The 24,823-nt window shown below is 35.3% G+C and overlaps 2 protein-coding genes and 2 long non-coding RNA genes across 9 annotated transcripts in view; 1 reads left to right on the top strand and 3 right to left on the bottom strand.

Annotated features, from left to right (window-relative positions):
• The window catches only part of LOC138696955 (uncharacterized), a 375,310-nt gene that overhangs the window by 110,045 nt on the left and 240,442 nt on the right, over positions 1-24,823 (bottom strand). The window lies entirely within an intron of this gene.
• LOC138696954 (ras-related protein Rap-2c-like) lies at positions 2,000-7,254 on the bottom strand. The gene has a single exon (XM_069822484.1). The coding sequence runs from the start codon at positions 7,038-7,040 to the stop codon at positions 6,495-6,497; it is 546 nt and encodes a 181-aa protein (XP_069678585.1). The 5' UTR covers positions 7,041-7,254; the 3' UTR covers positions 2,000-6,494.
• Positions 7,331-24,823, top strand: part of scramb1 (scramblase 1) — a 92,592-nt gene continuing 75,099 nt past the window's right edge. For 3 of the 6 annotated variants that reach the window (XM_069822481.1, XM_069822476.1, XM_069822472.1), the window contains exons 1-2: positions 7,331-7,468; positions 23,536-23,718. In XM_069822481.1, coding sequence (XP_069678582.1) covers positions 23,577-23,718 — 142 coding nt within the window. In that variant the 5' untranslated portion in view covers positions 7,331-7,468; positions 23,536-23,576. Of the gene's footprint in view, positions 7,469-7,526; positions 7,838-17,545; positions 17,640-23,535; positions 23,719-24,823 lie in introns of those variants that run through there. The other 3 variants (XM_069822474.1, XM_069822475.1, XM_069822473.1) reach the window with 3 other exon arrangements.
• Positions 8,166-19,499, bottom strand: LOC138696956 (uncharacterized). Its single transcript, XR_011331501.1, has 3 exons — positions 19,212-19,499; positions 18,880-18,985; positions 8,166-8,532 (listed from the first exon to the last, which is right to left on the bottom strand). It is a non-coding gene; the product is annotated as an uncharacterized lncRNA (long non-coding RNA).

The raw sequence follows: 24,823 nt of genomic DNA, 5'->3' as shown, positions 1-24,823 counted from the left end.
CCTCCTTCTAAACATGTGAATCAACCATTTTGAGCACTTTCATAACAGGATTCCTTACTTCTTAATCTATACTCAAGGGTGTGACGTATCAATATACGATGTGGGGGGGATAAAACTTGTCGTTTACAAACACTATTATTTTTCCTCTATGATGAGATAAGTGGTAATTTTACGGGGAGAGCATGGTTAAATTTCAATTTGTTTTCCTAATTGATACACAATTGTAATATATTGTATGTAGAAGTATCATTGTTGCAATAGGCCAAACTTATATGCGCGATTAGATTTTTTTAATTGGGGTCCAAATTTGGGCGGGGGGGGAGGGGAGAGCAGGATACAGTAGTCGCTGAAATGGATATCTCAGCCATTTTTAAATATAAATTCAAAATTTCTATGACACTTTATTCCTAAAGGCACGTTCTTTGAAATATTCGCAGCACAATTTTGATGCTGACTTTCAAAATGTTAAGAAAACAAATAAATAAATAAATAAATAAAACAATAATTGCATTTTAAGAATGAATAAAATTGTGAGGTACTTCTATAGAAATATAGAGGCATATTTTTTCAAATGCAAAAAAAAAATAATAATAATAAATAAAAAATAAATTAAATAAAATTTTTATAGAGAAAAGTTTCCCAATAACATAAAGAATGTGTGTTCCAAATATCACGCATGTAGCATTGAAAGTTCCAAAGATATTTTGTAACTTTCTTTATGGAATAAAGCAAAAACTAAATTCGGAATAGGCCTATGTATGATAAGAACTTTTTTGTGTTAAATTTTAACGTACCTTGTTAACATGTTTCGACCTATTTTGGGTCATCTTCGGAAATGGTCGTTGTTGGTCTTGGCGCCTCTTGTTTCCTGTGTGGGTGCGTTCGTAGTGTAGAGTCAAAGAGTGTATGTGTTTAGAAATTAAGTTGTGTGTTGAGAATATCGTTGGGGTGTGTTTTCGTGTGTCCGTATATTTCATATTGTTCTAGTGTGTTGAGTTTCTGGCTTTTTGGTTGGATGTGCAGTATTTCCATGTCTGTGTTGATGTGTCTGTAGGTGTGGTTGGCATTTGTGATGTGTTCTGCATATGTGGAGGTGTTTTGTAATTTTGTTATGGCTATGATGTGTTCTTTGTAACGTGTTTGAAATGATCTGCCTGTCTGTCCTATGTAGAAATTGTTGCAGGTGTTACATTTGAGTTTGTATACGCCTGTGTGGTTGTATTTGTTTGTGTTGTTTGTGTGTTGAGATGTTTTTGTAGAGTGTTATTTGTTCTGTATGAGATGTTGTAGTTTAATTTCTCGAATGAGGTTGCAATTTTATGTGTGTTTTTGTTTTCGTATGTTAGTGTGACATATTTTTTGTGTTCTTGTGTTTGTGTTGTATTCTTCTGTTTTTTGTGGTTTTGTTTTGTCTTACGTATTATGTTGTCTATTATGTTGGGGTTGTATCTGTTTTCTTGTGCTATGTATTTGTGTTTAGTTCTTCGTCGTAATCCTGTTGGTTCATTGGTATGTTGAGTATTCTGTGTACCATTGTTCGGAATGCAGCTTGTGTTGTGTGGGGTGGGTTAGATGTGTTGTTGTTGTGGGTTTTCTGTATACCAGACCAACAACGACCAGTTCCGAAGATGACCGAAAATAGGTCGAAACATGTTAACAAGGTACCGGTACGTTAAAATTTAACACAAGAAAGTTCTTATCATACATATTCAGAAGTGATTGTACAAAAATTAAAGTTACGGGAAACTGCAATCGAAGCTTAGTAACAATTTAAAAACCCTGTGCACCTGAGCTTTAAAAATGGCGTCGTGGTAGCCGACATGACCATAAATGCAGATGAAATTTTATATAACGTATTTTTAACTTATCTTGGTATTTTATTGGAGAATTTACTGGTTCTTTACCATATTTAACCATCCTCTCCCCTTACGGAAGAGAACTAGGAAGTGTGTATGAACAAAACTGGGAACTATACAAAATCAAAGAGACACAGGCTGCATTCATGTTTTGTATAAACCATGTATTAAAACATATTTTTTGTCATTTGTTATACATTTATAAATCTATTCCTGGTATTGGTTTAATGTTTGCTTCACCACAAAAGTAAACACATTTATTTTTATAAGTCCACATAAAGTCTTGGGGGGGTAATATTAGGATGATTGATACAGATCAGTGACTGGATTATTTTATTTACACTCACCCTTGGTATCTGGGCGTACTGTAAGACCAGTACAACAAAATGCCAACATTTGATATAATTCCTTAATAGACGCCAAGTTTCTTTTTTAAAGGTGGTGTATGAACAAGTTATGCTAGCAGTCATCAAAAGAGGGACAGTCTGTATGAAAGAGATGCTACCATAGCAAGACATGGAAGATAAAAATAGTGACTTATATTACATTCATCCTAGCTTCATTTTCGATAGAAAACTTCATGTTGTGAAGTTGTAGGTCTATTAATTATGATTTGTTCTATCTTCCTCTTACTTCGCTGTTTATGTTGAAGATTTTTCACACGTTTAACAGTCCTAACGGGAACTAATGATAATGGCTCAGCCATTCTCTTATAACGAATGTGACATGTACAAAGTTTTAGAAGTTGATTTTTAAAAACGTATTTTTTTTTACATCCCATTCTCACCTCGTCTTTCTTAGGCTCATGTGAATTTCCATCATTACTGTTCTCAAGATTTTCATTTTATCGTCATTTTTTTGTGCTGTAAGGGCTGTAACATAAAAATTTCAGAACACGGATATCTTCCTTTTCCTCTTACTCCAAAATTCCAACCTTATGCACACAAAACAAGCTAAATTATTGGCATTGATAAGTGTCTTTTCGTAAGCATGATACGTATTCGACAAACACAGACAAATCTGTTCTTTTTAATATTTTAAGATAATTGTCAGCGAGGTATCCGTATACTGAAATTTTCCCAAAATGTCACCCATCTCAACACTTAATCTCATATTAAATTAAAAATCTGTTAATCCTGCGTATCTGTGTTTATAAGTTCCATGATTATGTTAATTAAAAATAATACTTTTCTGTAACGGATGTGACAACACGTAACACATGCTTTTACTTATTTCTATCGAAAATTAATGCTTTACAAATATTCTGTCAGCACATTAAGCTATGAAACGTTCAATCATTTTACTGCACATTATTCATTAGCTATCTTACTTCCATACCAAGGCAAATAATTGATTAAATGGCGATCTTACTCGTGTTAATTGTGTAAGCATGTGCGGCTTACAGCTGTTTCGGTGCTTCTTCACACCATCCTCAGAGCCTACTAGATCTCGGCGTCATCTCGAACTTCGCTGCCTGTTGTGTGGGTGCGTTCGATTGTTGAAAAGTGTTAAAATGTGGTGTCAAATAGTGTGTGTGTTCTGAAATTGATCTGTGTGTTGAGAATTTGATCAGGGTGTGTTTTAATGTGTCTGTATATTTCATATTGTTCTAGTGTGTTGAGTTTTTGGTTTTTGGGTTGTATGTGTAGGATTTCCATATCTGTATTTGTTATTGTATGTGTGGTTAGCATTAGTTATGTGTTCGGCATATGTAGATGTATTGTGTCCTCTGGTTATTGCTTTAATGTGTTCTTTGTACCGAGTTTGAAATGATATGCCTGTCTGTCCAATGTAAAAACTGTCGCCAACTATTGTATGTGAGTAAGATCGTCATTTAATCAATTATTTATATTCAAGTGTTAAAAGTAGTGTACGAAAGATTTAACATGGATAAATAATTGTATTTTTTTAGTAGGTTATGAAGTGTCTGTTACAAAAGAATGGCTGAACTATGGTAGCATGTACATTCATGTAAAGTAGCATGCCTTCGAATTAAATATCGCATTTTTTTAGTTGCTTTATATAAAAAAAAATATTATTTAACCTATTGGATTCTTGTGTAAAACTTTCATTACTTTGAATCTACTGAAAAATCCCTCTCTTTTTTTTTTTTTTCAGTCTGTTACATAATTCAAAATCTTCTTTGAAGCAAATAGCCTAGGTAGTATATTTCTGAAATTATTTAGTTAATTGTTTTTAAAATGTCAGACAGATGACTCAAACTTAATAATTTTAACTTAATTATAGTGGAGGAATCAATTTAAAACTGCGTGAATCGTTCGCAAATAAAGACGTTAGAAGTTATATCAAATGTCGACATTTTACAAAGTATTGCTCACCAATTTCACTAATAGGATGGTAACATACATGCTCACTATTCACGACCTCTTTTTTTTATTCAGGTCACATCATATCGCCCGTGTCCTCCACAACAAATTCTTATCAAATTCCACGGACACAAGTTACGCAACGTATTGGTTTATCGTTCTGATACTGTGGGCTACAAATTGTAGAGCAATACTTTATAAATCCACTCTATACACTCAGATTACACTTGACTTAATAAGGCATGATAAAAGCCTCGCGTTTCTGTTTATGTTTCAAATCCAATTGCACCTTCCCTACAATGTTTATATTTCAAATCATCTTTGTTCAAAAGAGTTTATATAAAATTTAAATATCTGATATGATTAATAATTTCTCTTTAGAATGGCGAAATAATACGGACTTAATTCCTTGCTTTCATGCAAAGCAATTTTTCAATCTAAAATAAAATATTCTCTGCTATACACATTGTGATCTATGCGTACAGAAATTACATCTGGATTAAAATTTGGCTAGTCTAAAAAGTTGGAAGGAGCTGGAGACAAACAATTTCTGTCGTCCATGTATATACATATACAAAAGGTATAATAACATTATCAGTGCTCTGCTACATGCATCGAAACATACTTGGAAACCAATAAGAACAAAGCACTCTCAAATATGGACCCAAATTTGATTTTTTTCTTTACATATTAAATATTCATCCGCCAAATTACATACAGATTATGGACACTATAGGTAAATATAAGAATTTTTTGTTACAGTACCTGGTAATATGATAATCCAAAGTATATCCAATGACATTTTCGGGTGTATATATATATTTATATATGTATCACAAGTCCGTCGACATCTGTTAACTCGTACAAGCACACACACAGAAAAAATACACTTCACTGTACCACCATTCTTGTCCACTAAGTACACACTGTACCTACAGTTTGAAATATATGATTCTGACGCCTGACGCACGACTCTGCACCAGATAATACACTCACAGTCACCTCTGTGACTATCCGTCCTCTCTGCCTTACACGTGTAAAAAAACAACCACTCAATCCAAACAAGACTTCACTATATATATTTATATATCCACATATTATTTATATAGAAAGATATTACACATTGCTCTTTTTTTTTGTTGGTATTTTAATGCTTTATGAAAAAAGTCTCCACTGATTAACTAACAATATATACGCAGAATTCATATAGATGTCACACTTAAGTTTCTAAAAAATTTTCTGTACATAAAACATTATTCAGTTAAATATTATTATTTATATTATGGCAAATAATTATCATAAAAGACACAGCACCAACTATAAAAATTTGGGACGTTGAATATGTAACAATGTGCGCTGTATATGATACGATATAGTATATATATGTATATCAGAAGTCACCATTGTAGACGGCATGCTACCAAATGGCTTTCATCCTTCATGAAGATGTATGATCTTAGGCCAGACTGAATCGATGTACTGAACTTTTCAGCATCATTGTACCCTTGTAGTATTTTTAAAAATAGTTAATGATAATTTTCATGTTAAAAGACTGGTACTATTGCATTTACAGATCAATGTATAGCAAAATCAATGGTGTTCTTTTCTTTCATTAAGGCATATTTTTGCAAGCTTGTAGTTCATACTCGTCATTCATTCACATTAAAAATTAACACCTGTGATTAGATTCGAAATCATCTCTGACAACAGGCTTATAAAAATATGCCTCCCACGATCTTCAATAGCTACATGAAGATGTTCCGTTCCTATTTAATGAGCATCAGAAATGTGTGTAGGCCCACAGACAGACTATACATAAAAATTAATTTCTGGAGTGTACAACTACGATTTCATAAATGAGCAAATGAAACCGACGTTGCACACTCCATCTGCTTGCCCAGACATATAAATTTCCATGCTCTCTCTAATATTAGAGGCACTAAATGTAGTTAGCCAACTGCAAAATCTCACGGTAGAAAAAATCTTCCCAGTACTACACACGTTCTACATGTTACTTGGAGCTTAAAATATAACTGCACTGGCTCAAAAACATGTAAATAGACATACAAAGCACAATTATGAAAGCTTCAAAGCCAACATAAAATGAAACAGATATTCACAATTCAATCCAAAAATTAAAATTACCATAACATTAAATGGCGGCCAATTTAAGTAAATGCGTTTGTTACGTAGGTAGGCCCTAAAACTTCAATTCAGAACATTTCAGCAACAGCCCGTCGGTAAGAAAACTCCCTGGAGGATGAATGTCTTCGTTTAATGGCTGGCCAGTGTGACAAAGATTCATTATAGCCTATAGCACCGTGCAACAACAGTAACTTTTCTTTTCCTTCTCCGGGCTGAAATTCATTTCTCTGACAATTTCGGCAAACATTTCGTTCACGTTTGTCCTGTTTTTGGCACTAGCTTCCACAAATGGACAACCCCACACTTGTGCCAACCCATTCCCCTCGACAGTTGGCACTTCACGTTGGTGTTCAAGATCCACTTTATTCGCTACCAATAAGATAGGTACTCGTTCTGTCCCTTTTACTCGGGTAATAAGCTCTTTCATCGCTTTTATGTCTTGGAACGTTTGGTGATTGGTAAGACTATACACTACAACAAACCCTTGTCCGTTCTTTATGTATAGATCGCGCATGCTGGCGAATTGTTCTGTCCCAGCTGTGTCGAGGATTTCCAAAACGCAAGGCGAATTGTCCACTTCGATCTCCTTTCTATAGAAATCCTCGATAGTAGGATCATATTTCTCCATAAAGCAACCGGATACGAATTGGACAGTAAGTGCACTTTTGCCAACCCCACCCGATCCGAGGACAACTACTTTGAACTCACGCATTTTTGTCTATATTCCGCACCTTTTTCTTCTCTTCTCGTGTAGCGAGTTTCACTGTATCGATGAAGACGTTTCACACACGGCACACACACTGTCTAGGAGAACTCTTAATCCAAAACTTTTCCCGTAAAACGAAATTACGTTGAGCCATTGCAACCATCACACCTCCTTCTCCTTCGCCATCTTTCTGACTGAATTTTTGCAGCCAGACGTTGGAGGTCTCTGGCGGTGAAACTCAGAAACACGAAAACGGAAATGAGGTTTTACATCACATGGAAACATGTTGCAAAACAAAATAACATCGTCATAGAGGTCCTCGGTGGATGCGAGAAACAAGATGGTTCTCGAAAACCGATTGGGAGTGGCAGTAATGTTCAATTGATAAAAAAGAACACCATATTGTACATCAGTAAGGCGTGCCGTCGTTAAAGGTATGAGATCAGATGTGTGAAATTTAATTAAGGCTCTTTTTATCATTTTACTAGATAAGATATTAAGTTATTTTAGTGTCGGTCAACTGATTTGTCATCAGTCGAATTAAATAATAACATGCCTTATAAAGTAATTCCGGAAACATTTTATATAATCGAGTGATATTGGTACTGCCATGGACTTCACTTACAATGAATACTCACGTCACAGATTCACGTGATCTAAAAATATGGCATTGTGTCATTACTCATTAATAGGTGATCTCACAATACGTGCACGTTCGCTAAGTACGAAAAGTAGCGCAATCGAGAAAGATTCAGACATTCTGTGGTAGACTGCTTTCCATTACAAATACTTACACAGCCCAGGTGAGCTCTAACTACTGTATTTACTGAAGTTACGAGAATTAATAGTTACTTTTAACGTGCCACTGCATGAAACTTGTCACTTTTTTTTTTAAGTTTATACAAGTAAGTTGTGACACGTATGATTTAGGCCTGTGGGTTGAATGTAATTTGAATCCAGTCTTCAAAATACTTAATTTTTCGGTCTTGTATTTCCTCGCCCCCTCCCTGAAATATTAGGCCTATGCTCTATTTTCGACGTTAGAAGCACTCTACAGGCCCTCAAATATGTGCAAGACATACAGTAGATAGGCCCTAAACAGAAATGAAAAGGAAAAAAAAAGTAGCCTAATCTAAGATTCTTTGCCATTTACTTATTACCTCATGTAAAACGATTTACAAGAATTTTTGCATAGGCCCTAAATGAATGCAAAGTTTTTCATCTAACATTTATTAAATGTAGGACGAGTTGACTGCCCAACTTTGCCACGTTCAGGGTAAATAATTTGCTTTTTCCAGCTCATTTCCTCATCGACAGTCTCCCAATGGAGTACTAGAGGTGAAATCTCCAGACAATCAGTTTGTTCATTTGTAGGCTCTTTAATTTCGCTTTTGTGTCTGTTATTCCTTTCATTGTTTTCCAGATGTCTTGTCCTCTCTTCTTTGCACTCCTGAAGCAGAGATGGAAGGAATGGACATCTTAAATATTTTTCTCCATTCTGTAAAAAAAGAATGTCATAAGTTTTTATGAAGTTTCCATGCTAAGTTTTTTTTTTACTATTATTATTATCACCAGAAATCGAGGTAAAATTCTTACAAAGCCATGAAAAAGTCAGAACCTGCGATCAGGTAGAGATCCTTCAGAGATCATGTTTAATATGCTACCAAATAAAATACAATAAATCTCCATAATTAAACAGTTTGTTACCATCATAGAATTCTTACCTAAAATGCAAGAACTAGGTAACTCGATTTTTTTTAGACTGAAGAGGACAAAAAAAAAAGTTCTCACACTAGCTGGACTCAACGCTGATTACAATAAAACACAAGTAACTTTTCTGTATTTTATGGAGAATGATTATACCTTCTATCAGTTAATATAGTTTTGTACGATGTATATAGTCTCCTTATATTAATTGGTAATTATAGAAATATTAGAGAGAGGAAATATCGTACAAAATACGGAGAGAAAAAACAAGCAAAGCTATTTTGATATATGGGAATTTTAGCAAAAATTATTAAATATGAATTTTTTTGGCGTTAATTGTATTCTGTGTATCGTGAAAATCCTTGTTCCCATACCACTAACAGAAATGGTTAGAATATAAAACTGCATATCATCACTGCATCTCCAAAATCCGCTATATGCTCCCCCCCCCCTCCCCGTCCAGGAAAAGAAAGAAGCATTGTCAGTTTTAATTCCCTTGATTTTCAAAGCTACTTTCTGTATAATTTGAATCATTACAATTTGCCTCATGAGTGATACCTTGTTGGTGTCACTTTTTGGGTCCAGACCTGTCTTCGGACAGTTGACTAAACAACAAACAAGAAAAATGATGAAATAATACCGAAAGTAGCTTCGAAAATCAAGGGTTCGATTCCCGGTCGGGGCAAGTTACCTGATTGAGGTTTTTTCCGGGGTTTTCCCTCAACCTAATACGAGCAAATTCTGGGTAACTTTCGGTGTTGGACCCTGGACTCATTTCACTGGCATTATCACCTTCATCTCATTCAGACGCTAAATAACCTAAGCTGTTGATAAAGCGTCGTAAAATAACCCACTAAAAGAAAAATAAAAAGAAAATCAAGGGAATTAAAAGTGACAATGCTTCTTTCTTTCTCCTGCAAAATCTTTTTAAAAACACATAGCGGATTTTGGAGGCGCAGCGATGATATGTTGCTTGTCTCTACTAGTTAGTAGGTCCTATTAATGTCACTAACATTTTATTTAATAACAACGATAGCAAAAAATGCTCGTGCAATCATAAGAATTGTAATCAGATAAAGTAATTACAGTGTTATCAGAGAGATCATTTCCACTTGATGTTAATCTAAAGAAATGTAATGTTATTTTGTGCGAGATCGTGCGTACTTGCTTGGTTTCCGCGGTAAGTCTAAAATTCCACATTCAGTATTCCCAACAGAACACACATAACAATTTCCCTCTTCTTACCACTTAAGTGACATTGATTTTACTGCTTTAGGCTTTTAACATATTATTTTTAGAGACGTTCAATATAGTAATAATTATAAATTGGAAACTTACCACTGCAATTTCACCTAAATTGCACTGTTAATTATTGTTTTTAAATATTTGCAAAAATTAAGTAAACTCTACAACTCCACTAAAGTTACTGCATTTCGTGATGCATGTAACATTAAGGAAGCCGTTTGTTTTAAGTTCGCATTTATAGACTGGGGGGGGGGGGAAGACAGACGTATATCACGGCCTGCTGGAGTATAGTAAACACAGAAAACATTTTAAAGCAACAATGTTAAAGATAGATATTTTTATTTTCCAAAATTGCCGTCATTGAACAGAAACCAAGATGTAGATTTCATTGCAACTAATTAGAAATTTCTCTTTCAGGTATGTAATAAACGATCTTCGCACAAAATAATGTACGATACACGAGCGGTATGTTTTCTTTCAATTCTCGGAAATTAAAAAAGCTCAACTACGTTTCGCTTTTTCAAACTTTTCCTCGAACATGAAAACTTCAACATACCGCTCTTGTTGCGCATATTACTATTAACATTGTTGGTAATATGGACCTATTAAGAAACAGAAAATTGTAAAGATCTTGAGAAAAACTCCAGTAAGCTTACCTACTACTTAGCAGGCCTACAGTGTGTCTCACCATGCATTGGTTGCTTGCCCTATTGTTGCCCAATTCCTACCATTGTGCGCTACCGCAATCACTCAGCATTTCGTCGGATTAAAATTTAGATATATGTAATACAAAATTTGGTATATTCGTCCTACTCACAGTAGCTGCTGGAAGTGATGCCCATTATCTCTACAGCAAGTGTGAAATAAGATTTTGATTGACACTGCATCTGTGGACTCACATGTGTAGTAATATCTTAACACATAATTCATGACCTCCTTATGTCACCCCTGGCCCATGAATTATTGGGTAAAATAATGTCGAGCCTCCACACATGTGAGTTCGCCCAAGCAGTGTCAATCACAACTGTATTTCTCACTCACTCTGATACATTTTTAATAATAATAATAATAATAATAATAATAATAATAATAGCATAATAAAATCGACACTAAACAACATGAAAATAATACCATAATAGAAAAAAAAAGTAAAAGAATATAGTGAAAGCAACTCATTTAGTACAAATGGTTAATATGGAAAAACGTAAGGAAGAATATATCAAAATGGAATGTAATAAAATAATAATAAAGAAAAGAAATACGAAAATTAAATAAAATTCACGATAAAAAGACTGTGATAATAAATTCATCGGCTGATAAAGAGAACAAAAAGGGGAAAGGAAGGAAAAAGAAATAAATAGCCTATATTTTTACAAAACTATGGCAGAGAAAAGGGCTTATAACTGAAAGGAATCTAATTCAAAAAGTGCAATTTAAATTTATTTTTGAAACTAGACAATGTCCGACAGTCTCTGACATGTTGTGGTAGAGAGTTCCAGAGATGTGCTGCAGAGACAGTGAAAGATGACGAGTAGAAGGATGTTCTGTGTTTAGGAATGGAGAGTGTGATATGGTGTTGTGAGCAAGTATCTATTTCGTGATATGAGGACAAATGTTGAAAACGAGAAGCTAAGTAGCTAGGGTTAGAGGTTTGAAGAATATTGAAGAATAAAGTGAGAGAGTGAATAGTTCTTCGCTCTTTGAGACGGACCCAGGACAGCAAATTTAGTGAAGGTGTGATACGGTCAGATCTACAGACGTTGCAAATAAATCGAACGCATGCATTATGAACATGCTGTAGTCTGTCTTTCATGTTTTCTCAAGAAATTATCATTCACACAACAGTTCCTTGCACTATTATTGGCACTAATGGACCTAATTTATTTATCTTTGTATCTTTTCTTTAAGTTCTCCTATTATAATCCATTGTATACACTTTTTTTTTAGCATTCCCGACAGGTAAAAATCACAAGGTGTGAGATTTTGGAAAAGAGAAGGCAATAAATTCCTGCTAATAATTTTGCATTCAATTTTTTTAGTAGGTTATTTTACGACGCTTTATCAACATCTTAGATTATTTAGCGTCTGAATGAAATGAAGGTGATAATGCCGGTGAAATGAGTCCAGGGTCCAGCACCGAAAGTTACCCAGCATTTGCCCATATTAGGTTGAGGGAAAACACCGAAAAAAAAAAAAAACCTCAACCAGGTAACTTGCCCCAACTGGGAATCGAACTCAGGCCATCTGGTTTCACGGCCAGGTGTGGACGCGCAGTTCAGTCATGAATATGTTAGCAGTATGAATTCCAGCATTGTGCTGAAAATACACCATGAAACATTTTAAATTCATTAAGAAAGGATTCCAAAAAAGTCAGGTAACAAGCGCTCTAAGGGTGACATATTCCACCTCTTCGAATTTTTTGCCAGGGCTAGAGCAACAGACCAAAGCATTATCATGCAATCATTAGAAGGTGCATATTTTAGTCAGACTCTCGCAATATGAGTTTTAAAATGGCTGTGTGCACGGAGACATGGTCTAACATGGAAGTGCGTAGTGTGATCCAGTTTTTGTGTAAGAAGGGCACCTCACCGGCAGAAATTGTCAACTTGTTGAGATGTACGCTGTTAAACATTCTCCCTACAGTCCCGATCTTGAACCCAGTGATTTCTAAAATATAGTGAGGGTCACATAAGAACAGTTCCTAAACAGCAAATATTGCCATCTTGTCAGTGTTGCCAACTGTTACCAGATATCACACGATCCTTTGTACTAAATTACTTATTTACTTACCATACTTTATGTTGGAAGGTTATTCTAAATAATTCAATAATTTGTAACATATTTTCGTAGGCAAACTATACGAGAAAGGGATCAACATGTCAAGTATTTTGTCAGGCAATACGAAATTCATTGGTTTGACTAAATAATTGACTCACGAGACCTAACCTAAAAATGTATTTTGTCTGACTACATGAAATTATTAGTACTAACTCGAAAACTTAACTGACTATAGTCTTGAATTATAACCACAACACAACGCATAAAATAACTATTATGTATTAATATTAATACTGATGTTAATTATTTATAATTATTAGTATGTTCAAATTTCACTAGTTTCCAGTAACAGACTCAGAAATCTAGTACAATTTTAATTTCATGGAACTCCAGTACCGAAAAATATAGTCGATCTTTGTCTCAGCTGCCAACATACTAGTTACAAAATCACTACCATTTGTAGTACTTGTCAGCATCGAAATTCGAAACGAAGTTGGCAAAAGAAAATTCAACCTGCAAACTAGAAAATCACCACAATCCACTAGCATATGTAGTAATGGGGGAAAAATGGTTAGGTTTCACCCTTAGGGTATGATTACCGGACTATATCTCTCTTGTACGAGGGTGATTCAAAAAGTAAGCTAACAAGACCTCTCATGGGTGACATTCCTCCGTCTTATTCCAATTTTCCACCAGGGCTGCAGCAGCAGATCACATCTTTATCACGCAGCCATTAGATGGCGCATATGTTGAGTCAGACCCTTGCAATATCAGTTGTAAAATGGCTGCATGCACGGAAACATGGTCAAACGTGGTGTGATCCAGTTTTTGCGTCTGAATGGCATCTCACTAACAGAAATTCATCACCTTGTTGAGGTGTATGGTACAAAACTTTGTTTCTGGTGGGATGTACTGGACCAACCTCCCTACAGCCCCAACCTGGCACCCAGTAATTTCCACCCCTTTGGACCGTTGAAGAAGCACCTGGGTTGTAAGCGATTCATGACATATGGCTGATCAGGAAGCCATAATGACGTAGTTTCAGGTACTTGATGTAGATTTCTTCAGTGCCGGTGTCGATGCCTTGGTCCACCGTTGGATCAAGTATTTGGACAAGCATAGTGACTATGCTGAAAAGTAATGCACACCAGTGTCCTACTACTGTGTAATCAGTATATCTGCCTGTGAAATGAAGTCTGTCCACGAGCTCGTATCTCGCATAGTCCAATAACTTCATGGGCACTGATGGCACACTAAATCTCTATGTTTGCATCATACAGTGGAATCTCGTTTACAATTGGCTTCTCTGCTGATCAGTATCTGCTACAAGATCATTCAAATGAATCCAGGCCTTGATCTGAGATCATTTTCTTTGTTCTTTACTTTTTCTAACAGTCAATTACAAAAATGAGTCTATGATCGTAATTTTGGGGCTGTAATTTGTGAACTTCTGGAATCCTGCAAAGCTTTAATTTCAACAATGTTGTTTATCTCTCCCCGAACACAAACAACAGAACAACACTGGACAAACTCCTCTACAACTACCACCAGCCCCCACCACCAAACTAAAAAACACAAACAAAACCGCAAACATTGTTGGAAATTTGAATACTGTCTGAGAGGAGACACGACAGCAACAGAGAGGCAGATCAATAAAATAACACCACACCATGAAAGTCTCCATAACGATTCAGAAGCTTCTGCCACCGGAAGGGGAAACTTAAAAAAAAAAAAACAAAAAAACAAAAAAAGTATGTATGTATGCACAGTGTTCTGCCCAAGAGCAGGTCTTTAACTGCAAACCCAGCATTTCCCTTTCTTGCTTTCCTCTTAATCTCCCCATATAATACTTCAATGCTGTCTATCAACTGATATCTTTTACCGCGAACTCTTGTCCCATTCACCATTCCTTAAGCATCCCAAATTAACAAATTAGGCCTACACCAAAATAATTAAAACAAAAAAAAATAAAGTAAAAAATAAAATAAAATAAATAAAAAGCCAATCACCGCACTCACACACCTACTGGCACTTAAGCCAGAAATAGTGTCATATATGTAAATATATATTTATTGTTATTTATGTACAATGGCTGGAGAGGGCATCCTGCGCGTATAAGACCCTAAAACGGCCTCTGGCTCAAAGCCAGTAAAGTCAATAAACAACAACAACGACAGCTTGCACATGCTTTTGAAATTTTAAATTCCTGTCTCCTGTCCCATTTTCTCACACGATTTCTTATTCTTTATGTACAGTACATAATTATTATAGCCTACATGTTTATAGCCTATGTTCCTTCAATTAGTATTTGTAACCATTGCCATGCAACAAATGAGAGAACTAAACTGCAAACTGCATTCAGCCACAGTTGAACCAGAACTGAGGTAGGCCTATGTATTCCTACTGTATGTTTATCAAAATACAGCTGAATATTTGTCCTCACCACTGACAGGTTGTGGCAGCACACAGCGACAGTAACTGGGATAAGAACTGGGCAAGCAGCTGATGCACAGCCCTTCATGAACTGGTCAACTGCACTATATTGTGAATTAAAATAATAATAAAAAAAAAAAACAGAAAAATATAGAATCATTTCCAGTTTACTAACTGAAAAGATACAGTCGAACCTCCATACAATGAAAACCAATATAATAAACCCTGTTGCAATGATAAAACTGATTGTTCCCGGCGTATTTCCTATATTTTTAATATGTTTTATCCATTATTACAATGATGGTCAGGCTGCAGAAGGGTATCTGTCAGATACAGGGGGGAGAGCCATTAATCCTTCCCATTGAAGGCTTTAAGGAACCAACCTGGACAAATACCCAATGTCCCATCCCTACCTTCCCGTGGTGCAGCTGTTAGTAAGCATAATTTTACAAGCTGAACTAAAGGGAGGGGCTACTCATCAATTAGCACTGGTCAGCTTGATGAGTTAATGACCGAATTTGGTATAATTTTCCTCTATTCAATACCTAATTCCCTCTTTACCCTTTCCTATCCAGTCCTCTGACTGAACTCTTACTTTCTTCGACCCCGATGGCATTAGAGATTCGAGGCCTAGGGGTTCATTTCCCTTTCCTTCCTCCTCTTTCTACTTTTCTGTTCCTAGTGCTGACCTGCTATGGCACTAAAATCGTCCTCCAGTGGCTTAAGGAGGGAAGGATGGTGATCAACAAGATCTCCCAGCTAGGTCCAATGGACCCGTCGACCAACAGCAGGTGTGGTCCTCCAGACATTCTGGGGGTTGTGTGTGAATGAAGTAGCCACCAAAACGTTAAAATATGGTGTTCACTTAAATCGGCTACAACTTGCCATTTTCATTTAGATTGGCAACAGGCCATGATTGTTTAGCCAAACACCTGCATAGAATTGGAATATATCAGTCCCCTAACTGCCCATTGTGCAACTCAAACCAAGAAATGTATTCGGAACACCTCAAAATCTGTGCTTCAGTGGCTGGCCATGATAATATCTTTGAAAAATATTTGAGTGCAAGAGGTCAAATGACTATTGTCAAACGCCTGGCATTAGAAAACAACAATAACAATGATGGTCAAATTTTGGAGAAACTCCGATGTAATGTAAAAACATAATGTATATTTTTTAATTTACTTGGTTACTATGTTCAATATTTCACTTTTCACTTGGCATCGCTTTCTTAATGATGTTCTCCCTCTTTTGTTGATCGATCTTGGCATTTTGTGTAAGGAATGTGTTACAACAGAGCTCTACCTTCTTCAAGGGTGCATCACCCTTAACAGAATTTGCTGTTACTGTTCCTACACTGGCATCTTTCACATTAGAGTGTTACTTGTTAATGACGGCTGTAACACAAAAGGAAATCAGTTTGGAGACTGAATTAACTGCATTTAGTGATTGAAGCAGCCTGAAGTGGCTAAAAAGTATAGTTTGCATAGTCAACATTCGTAACATTCATAAAAAAACGCAAGGAAATAAAGGACAGTGTTGCAAGTTGTAAAATTAATCCTGAACGTGTTTCAAAACAGTGACATTGCTACCTTGAAATTGTTTAATGAAATAACTCAACATTCCTGTAACAGTCCCTATTGTGTGTCAAAATGTGCTAATTTTGCCAGTGTACTTGACGATTCGAACTTCAAAGCAACAGTTGGCTACAACATTTTAACTAAGACATGGTATTACCAGCGAATAGGGATTATAAAGAATGGACACTGAGCGAATTTTCCTGTGTTTTGTTTCTCTGTGCGCCAGCGGCTAGTTCCACTTTCAAGCGCTAGAGGTAGTGTAATCGAGCATACGCTAAGGTAACAATTGAGAATAGAATTAAGGCACAGGATCCAAACATCGCCTACCTTATTGCATAATCCAGTAACGCTTTGCTTCGAATAAATTCAAGTTAACAGCTTTTCCTTATTTCTCAGTGACAAACTAGTTGTAATAATAATATTATTTTATATTTCAGATATCATAAATTACATTATAAAATAATATAATACATTATAAAATTAAGTATCGAATTCGTTTAATATTTGTATAATAATATAATATAGGTATATGGTTTTACTTCTCGTAAGAGTTTTGTTTTTCCATTTTCAGCGCTATCAAATCATTACATATTTTAATTGTTGTTGGGGTCAACGTCTGAACTCTCATTATAAAGGAACTCTAGAGTCTAGACATTACAGTTAATGAAGGATTTATTATTTTATGGATCCAATTTATTTTATTTGAGTATATAATGTACCTAGATGTATTAATTGTATGTGTTATATTTCCGCTGTGTCGACTGCTAGCTGGTGTGATGTCAGCGCCAACTCTAGGGAGAAAGCAGAATCTGACGCTCTAGCTGGCTTGAAGGTCATTGAAATCGGTCCGGCTACATCAAAGGTACCGACGCGAAGTGTCCATTCTTTATAATCCCTGTTTGCTGGTATTACTTTCATTAAAGTGGTAGCCAGAGAAGAAAAATCAAGTAGAGTAGTGAAATGATGATTAAATCTTATTTCATACTGTATGTAATGCTGTTTTATATTTATTTCTACTATATTCTCTTTTAGAACATAAATTTGGACAAAATTTCAAGAGCCCTCAATACAACAGTCACCAAAAAATTATTGTATCGAGATTCGACTGTATTCATAAAAATCTCTAGAATTAGTGCTATGATTTAAAATTTTATTGAAAATAATTATTGAAAGACTCGAGATTTCTTCAATGAACAAGACTGATGATGAGGCATCATATTTTCAGGTAACTATACAGAAACTGTTTACGGAATCTGACAGTCGTCCAACCCTCTATATACATCATACATAGTGTTCTGCTGAAGGGCAAGTCCGTCACTGTAAACCTAGTATTCTCCAATCTTTTCTATTTTCTGCCTTCCTCTTACTCTGCGCATATGATCCATATATTATCTTAGTGTCATCTAGGCTATCATCTGATATCTTCTTCTGCCCCAAACTCTTCTCCCGTTCACCATTACTTTCAGTGCATCCTTCGGTAGGCAGTATCTTCTCAGCCAGTGACCCGGCCAATTCCTTTTCTCTTCCTGATCATTTTCAGCATCATTCTTTCTTCATATCCACGTTTCAAATGCTTCTATTCGCTTCTCTTCACTTCGTCATAATGTCCATGTTTCTCCCCAACCCCTCGACACATACTGAGAAATTGTTTAAAAAAGTAGGACATTGACATGACTAAAATACACAAACAATTTGAAGTGTATCTTAATACGTAGGCTACCCAGTGTTCATTGCTGTGGAGTAACATTTAGCATGTCTGACTATGAAACGAGCGGCCCTGGGCTTAAATCCTGATTGGGACAAGTTATCTGGTTGAGGTTTTTTCTAGGGTTTTCTTTCAACCTACTAAGAGCAAATGCTGGGTAACATTCGGCACTAGACCCTGGACTCATTTCGCTGGCATTATCACCTTCATCTCACTCAGACGCTAGGTAACCATAATAGTTGATAGAGCGTTGTAAAATATCCAAATAAAAAAATACGTACCTGGCATTTACTAATAATTCTTGCTACAACAGCTTCAGCAAAAAAAAAAATATATATATATATATATATATATATATATATATATATATATGTGTGTGTATAAATGTAAAACTTACCCAAGAGTTATGAGGCATGAGAAGCTATCGTCATTGAGGATTCAGTCTATTGAACATAACTTGGCATCCGAAATTAATCCTGTTAGGCCTACAGATTAAGTTGGTTCTGCAAAATAACAAAGCGAGGTAAACTTATGCAAGTTAATTGTCTAGTCTATGTGTTTTGTTACGTTCTAATCACTATTTAATTAGCTCAAAATTAAATAAATTGAATATAATTACGTAACATTGACTACCATGAAAAGTTTTAAAGATAGTAGATTAGAGATCATCTTTAGTTGCACGCTTATGTTATTTAGGTTAGAATGAAAATATTGTATAGATTAACTTACCTCATAATTTAGTTCAAACTAAATATGTGTATCTTCACTTTCCGTAGAGTCCATCGCTAAACTTACAAAACGTGAGCTTCCACTCAATTTTAATCGCATTGGCTAAAAAAATAATTGGTCTATTATGAGCTACTTACGAGCTGCCAATGGCGAATGTAGCACAAAAAATGTTCACGAGAGAAGACAATTGAAAAAATTCTACCAGGAACTATTCGTGATTGGTTTAAAAAGTTCTTGCTGATAAGTATTTTTGTAGAATGTTTTGCAAAATAATTTGCATTAAATATGTAGGCCACATGCATTAAATTGAAAAAGATTTATTTCGTCATTTCGAAATACATTATTAAATTTCTTGCCATTTTAAAATAGCAATTTCGAAATATGACGTACAGCATGTTAATTACGTCATCGATTACGTCACGGATCGAGAAATTGAACATGGATAAAAACAATTCTAAATCAAATTACACGAAATATAAATAAATCCATTGGTTGAAATACTGTTAAATGAATGTCGCGCTAAATATATTATATTATCCAACAATTGCAGATACTGAATAAGCATTGAAATGCTTTGCTACCGTCTGTAATACTGTATCATATTATGCATAGTTCTAATAATTTTGGACCTAAAGAGTTTACAGAATTCAAAACAGTATGATGGTGTTTCATATATTTTTAATGTTATCTTAGAATTTAAAATTACTTTTTACACAACTATTCGTCCCAGTTACGTGGAAGATTCTGTACTGCTCTTTATTACAATTCCATTGTTGCCTATGTACCAACTTAAGGAATTTTTATGTTTGAGAGTCGATTCTTTACAAATTATACCGATAATGTTAACTTATCCATGTCTGAAATGGAAATGTAACAAAGTTAACAAAACATTGAGATTGACGACACTAGTGATAAATTAGAAATTGCTGATAGGCAGTTCTCTTTCGATTCTACATAGCTGGCATATGTCTTTATGCTTGATATGTTATGTGCAGCGGCTAATTGCAACAATTGAAGTGTTCTTGGATTTAGTTCGCAGAACTCACACCAAGCTCAGCACCTCCGACTTTCTGTTTCGTAATATCGTCATTCAATATGAATCCGACGATCTGACCCATTAAGACTTCACAATATTGGAAATCACATGCCCATCTTATTTTTGGTCGCACAAAGGAAGCCATCCCTTCTGTTTATAATTTATTCTGTCTCATATTTTTATATGAATTCATAAATTCTGAATACCGGTATTATTCTGTGTCAGATAGCAAGCCCGATTTGGGCCCGACTTAATAAATAAATGAATAAAGAATTAGGCAAACTTATTTCTTTCACACGTAAAATGGGCTGAAATGAAATCTTGTTTCCCTTCTCATCTGTTTTCGTCCAAGTTTCTTTTGTCACGTAAACATCCTACTCAATTTTAAGTAGCCTACAGTGCAATAAATTTAATTATTATGAAGGATGCAATATGTTCTGAAATTTAAAGTCGGAAAATTTACAAGAAAGAACTGCAGCAAAATTAATATTCTTTCGATCATAAGCTCATGGCACTCAATTTGACCATCGGAGAAATAAGAGTTCAAATATTGTAGAAATTATAGGCATTAAAAATAAACATTAAAATAGCAAGAATATAAAATAAGAATGGAGCCACATGAGAGTTCCAAATACACGATTTACAAACCAAGACGAAGATGAAACAAAATAAGGAAAAAGTAATTTAATGTTTGTATAATAATAATAATAATAATAATAATAATAATAATGATGGTTTATTTAACCTGGCAGAGTTAAGGCCATACGGCCTTCTCTAACACTCATCCAGGAGTAAAACTGCGATAAAAACGCTACAAATTTACAAAGTACAGCACACACACAAAACTGAAGTAGATAATCATAATATAATGTAAACAACAAGTCAGTACAACTCGGATATAATATTATACTGTAACATATAGAAAGGAAGAAAAATGCATAATAAAATGTGAACAGTAAGTCAAAATAAATGTGACGTACAAAGTATAATAATAATAATAATAATAATAATAATAATAATAATAATAATAATATGGTGTTAACTTAGATGTTAATTTTTACAGTATTTTTTTTGTGAACATGCGCTTATAGACATCAAAATAGGCTATTTTCCATTATACAGTTCCCTAATAGTAAACATTTTCTTACAACGATCAAAGAAAAACAGAATTCACGTCGAAATAGAGTCTTATGCCTTCATGAAAAACTCGGATGTAATCTACTTATTCTGATTTTAATTTGTAACCATATTTTGAGTAGTATTTATATTTATTATATTTTATTAATTGCTTTTGTGTGTGTGTGTTTTTTTTCACATTAATCCCTTCAGGAACAATGACTCCGAATTGTTCTATCGATCTTCCTGGCTATTAAATTATTTCTTACAGAATATGTTTAGAGTTTATTAATTTTATTGGGTTATTTTACGACGCTGTATCAACATCTAGGTTATTTAGCGTCTGAATGAAATGAAGGTGATAATGCCGGTGAAATGAGTCCGGGGTCCAGCACCGAAAGTTACCCAGCATTTGCTCGTATTGGGTTGAGGGAAAACCCCGGAAAAAACCTCAACCAGGTAACTTGCCCCGACCGGGATTCGAACCTGGGCCGCCTGGTTTTGCGGCCGTTACTCCACGGGTGTGGACATTTAGAGTTTATATAGGGCCTGTAGAAAAAAACTGGAACTTTAATTAAAAAATGCAACCTTTTATTTTACTCTATTTTCATATGACTAGGATTGTCTTAGGTTAATTTAATTTTAAGAAGAAATTCGTGTAGATATCTTGTATCTCTTCCTTAAGAAGTTTTCAAATGAAGAAAAATGTTTGTTGACGATTTTTATAGAAATAAAAATTAAGGGCCATATTCATAGACATTCTTAGCGCGGGCTTCCGGTGGATGATCAGCGAAGTAACATTTTTCATATTCATAAACCAGTGTTAGCGATATGATATGTTATGAATCCTGTACAAGTAATCAGTCGATAGCCGGGGCTAGTTTAGCACGCTCGTAGCGCGGGCTAGCAAAATGTCTAATCTGTTGTCAAAATGTCTAAGGATAGGCTAGCTTAATTTTGAAGTAATTTGTAAAGACACCAGTAGTCTTTAGCTCTATAGTTTTTATTAGGAAGAAATATTCAACCTGAGGCATAATCCACGTAGCTAGGCTAGTTTTTCTGTGAAAGACATTTTGGAGGCATGTTTATTCATTCATTCATTCATTCATTCATTCATTCAGTGTTCTGCCCAAGGACAAGTCTTTCACTGCAAACCCAATATTCTCCAATCTTTTCTATTTTCTGTCTTCCCCTTTGTCTCCTCATAATATGATCCATGTATCTTAATGTCGTCTATCATCTGATATCTTCTTCTGTCCCGAAATCTTCTCCCGTTCACCATTCCTTCCAGTGCATCCTTCAGTAGGCAGTTTCTACTCAGCAAGTGACCCAGCCAATTCTTTTTCCTTTTCATGATCAGTTTCAGCACTACTCATTTCTTCACCCAGTCTTTCCAACACAGCTTCATTTTTTATTATGTCTGTCCACTTCACACGTTCCATTCTTCTCCATATCCACATTTCAAATGCTTCTAGTCGTTTCTCTTCACTTCGTCGTAATGTCTATGTTTCTGCCCCATATAATGCTACACTCCACACAAAGTACTTCACTAGTATCTTCCTTAGTTCTTTTTCCAGAGGTCCGGAGAAGATGCTTCTTTTTCTATTAAAAGCTTCCTTTGCCATTGCTGTCCTTTTGTCTTCCTGGCAGCAGCTCATGTCACTGCTTATAGTACACCCCAAGTATTTGAAGCTGCCCACATGTTTTTTTATTTAAGTAGGTTATTTTACGACGCTGTATCAACATCTCAGGTTATTTAGCGTCTGAAAGAGGTCAAGGTGATAATGCCGATGAAGTGAGTCTGGGGTCCAACACCGAAAATTACCTAGTATTTGCTCAAATTGGGTTGAGGGAAAACCCCGGGAAAAACCTCAATCAGGTAACTTGTCCCGACCGGGATTCGAACACGGGCCACCTGGTTTTGCAGCCAGACGCTCTAACCGTTACTCCACAGGTGTGGACGTCCACATGTTGCCTGACTACTTGACAGAAATACCTTTACGAGCATTTATATTTAAACACTGATGCTATTATTTTTTTCAAGTTCTTCAAAAACTTCTTTTGGATTGTGTTGTAACTTAATTGTGAATTGGTGTCTTTTTTTTTTACGTATACTGTTATTGTAATTTCTTGAAATTTAGATTTAAAAAGTTCACTTGTTTTTCGTTGCAGGGTGTGTTAGTTTAAATAAATAATCCAGTCAAGCAACAGAGATGTCATATCCACAGACAGGGCAGCCAGGATATCCACCTGGACAACCAGGATACCCACCAGTTGGCCAGCCGGGATATCCACCACCTGGACAACCGGGTTATCCACCAGCTGGACAGCCGGGGTACCCACCTCCATACTCAGGTATTCCTTTGTCTACCAGTCTTATTACCAAATGCAACCCATTACAGACCAGAAGCATGGATCTTGTGTACTGCTCAACTACCAATGCTTGACATACAAAATCTCCAGTGGCTGCTAGTCTGACAGTTCTTAGTTCCATAGTCATTATTTAGAAACAGGGAAAAGTGCGACTACAACAGCATGACGTGTAAGTTATAGGATATCCATTCTTAAGAAGATCTTGTTTTATAAAATCCTCGAAACTTGACATGACAAGTCAGTTAACATCACACACAACAATTCCAAATCATTTACAACTTAAATAATGTGTATGCTTGAATTTTACCTGTAATGCTTGATTTTAAAATATAATGATTAGTGATAATTGACAAAGTTTGGATTAACTTTGCTTTGCTTTTAATAGTTGGATAAAAGAGGAAATGTTTGCTCTTTAGTAAAATGCTCAATTGCATCTCTAAAAGGTTGTAAAATAGCTACCAACAAATCCAGCCTTATGAATACGAAAATAATTGTTACCAAGATCCTGGGCTATGCTCCATTTTCAAGTTACTATTTTAAGTCTTCCAAGGGACTCCAATTAATTTTCTTATAATTAATATCTGTAATATCACACAGTCTAAAAGTGCATTCACTTTCAAAATCGGACAAAATTCAGTGTATATATACCAATATTCAATTACTAAGAATCCCGTAATGTAATAGATGTTATTTTTATAGCTAAATTTTCATTTCATACTTACTTACTTATGGCTTTTAAGGAACCCAGAGGTTCATTGTGGCCCTCACACAAACCCACCTTTGGTCCCTATCCTGAGCATTATTAATCAAGTCTCTACAATCATATCTCACCTTTCTCAAACCGAATTTAATACCCTCCCATCTACGTCTCGGCCTCTCCAAAGGTCTTTTTTTTCCTCGAGCCTCCCAACTAACACTCTATATGCATTTCTGGATTCGCCCATATGTGCTACATGCCCTGCCCATCCCAAACGTCTGGATTTAATGTTCCTAATTATGTCAGGTGAAGAATACAATGCATGCAGTTCTGCATTGTGTAACTTTCTTCATTCTCCTATAACTTCATCTCTCTCAGCCTCAAATATTT

Source organism: Periplaneta americana, chromosome 3, assembly GCF_040183065.1.
Source record: "Periplaneta americana isolate PAMFEO1 chromosome 3, P.americana_PAMFEO1_priV1, whole genome shotgun sequence".
NCBI lineage: Eukaryota > Metazoa > Arthropoda > Insecta > Blattodea > Blattidae > Periplaneta > Periplaneta americana.
This window is presented reverse-complemented; position numbering and strand designations above follow the sequence as displayed.

Coding starts and splice junctions, on each gene's coding strand:
- LOC138696954 (XM_069822484.1), bottom strand. CDS start 7,040: ATGCGTGAGTTCAAAGTAGTTGTCCTCGGATCGGGTGGGGTTGGCAAA.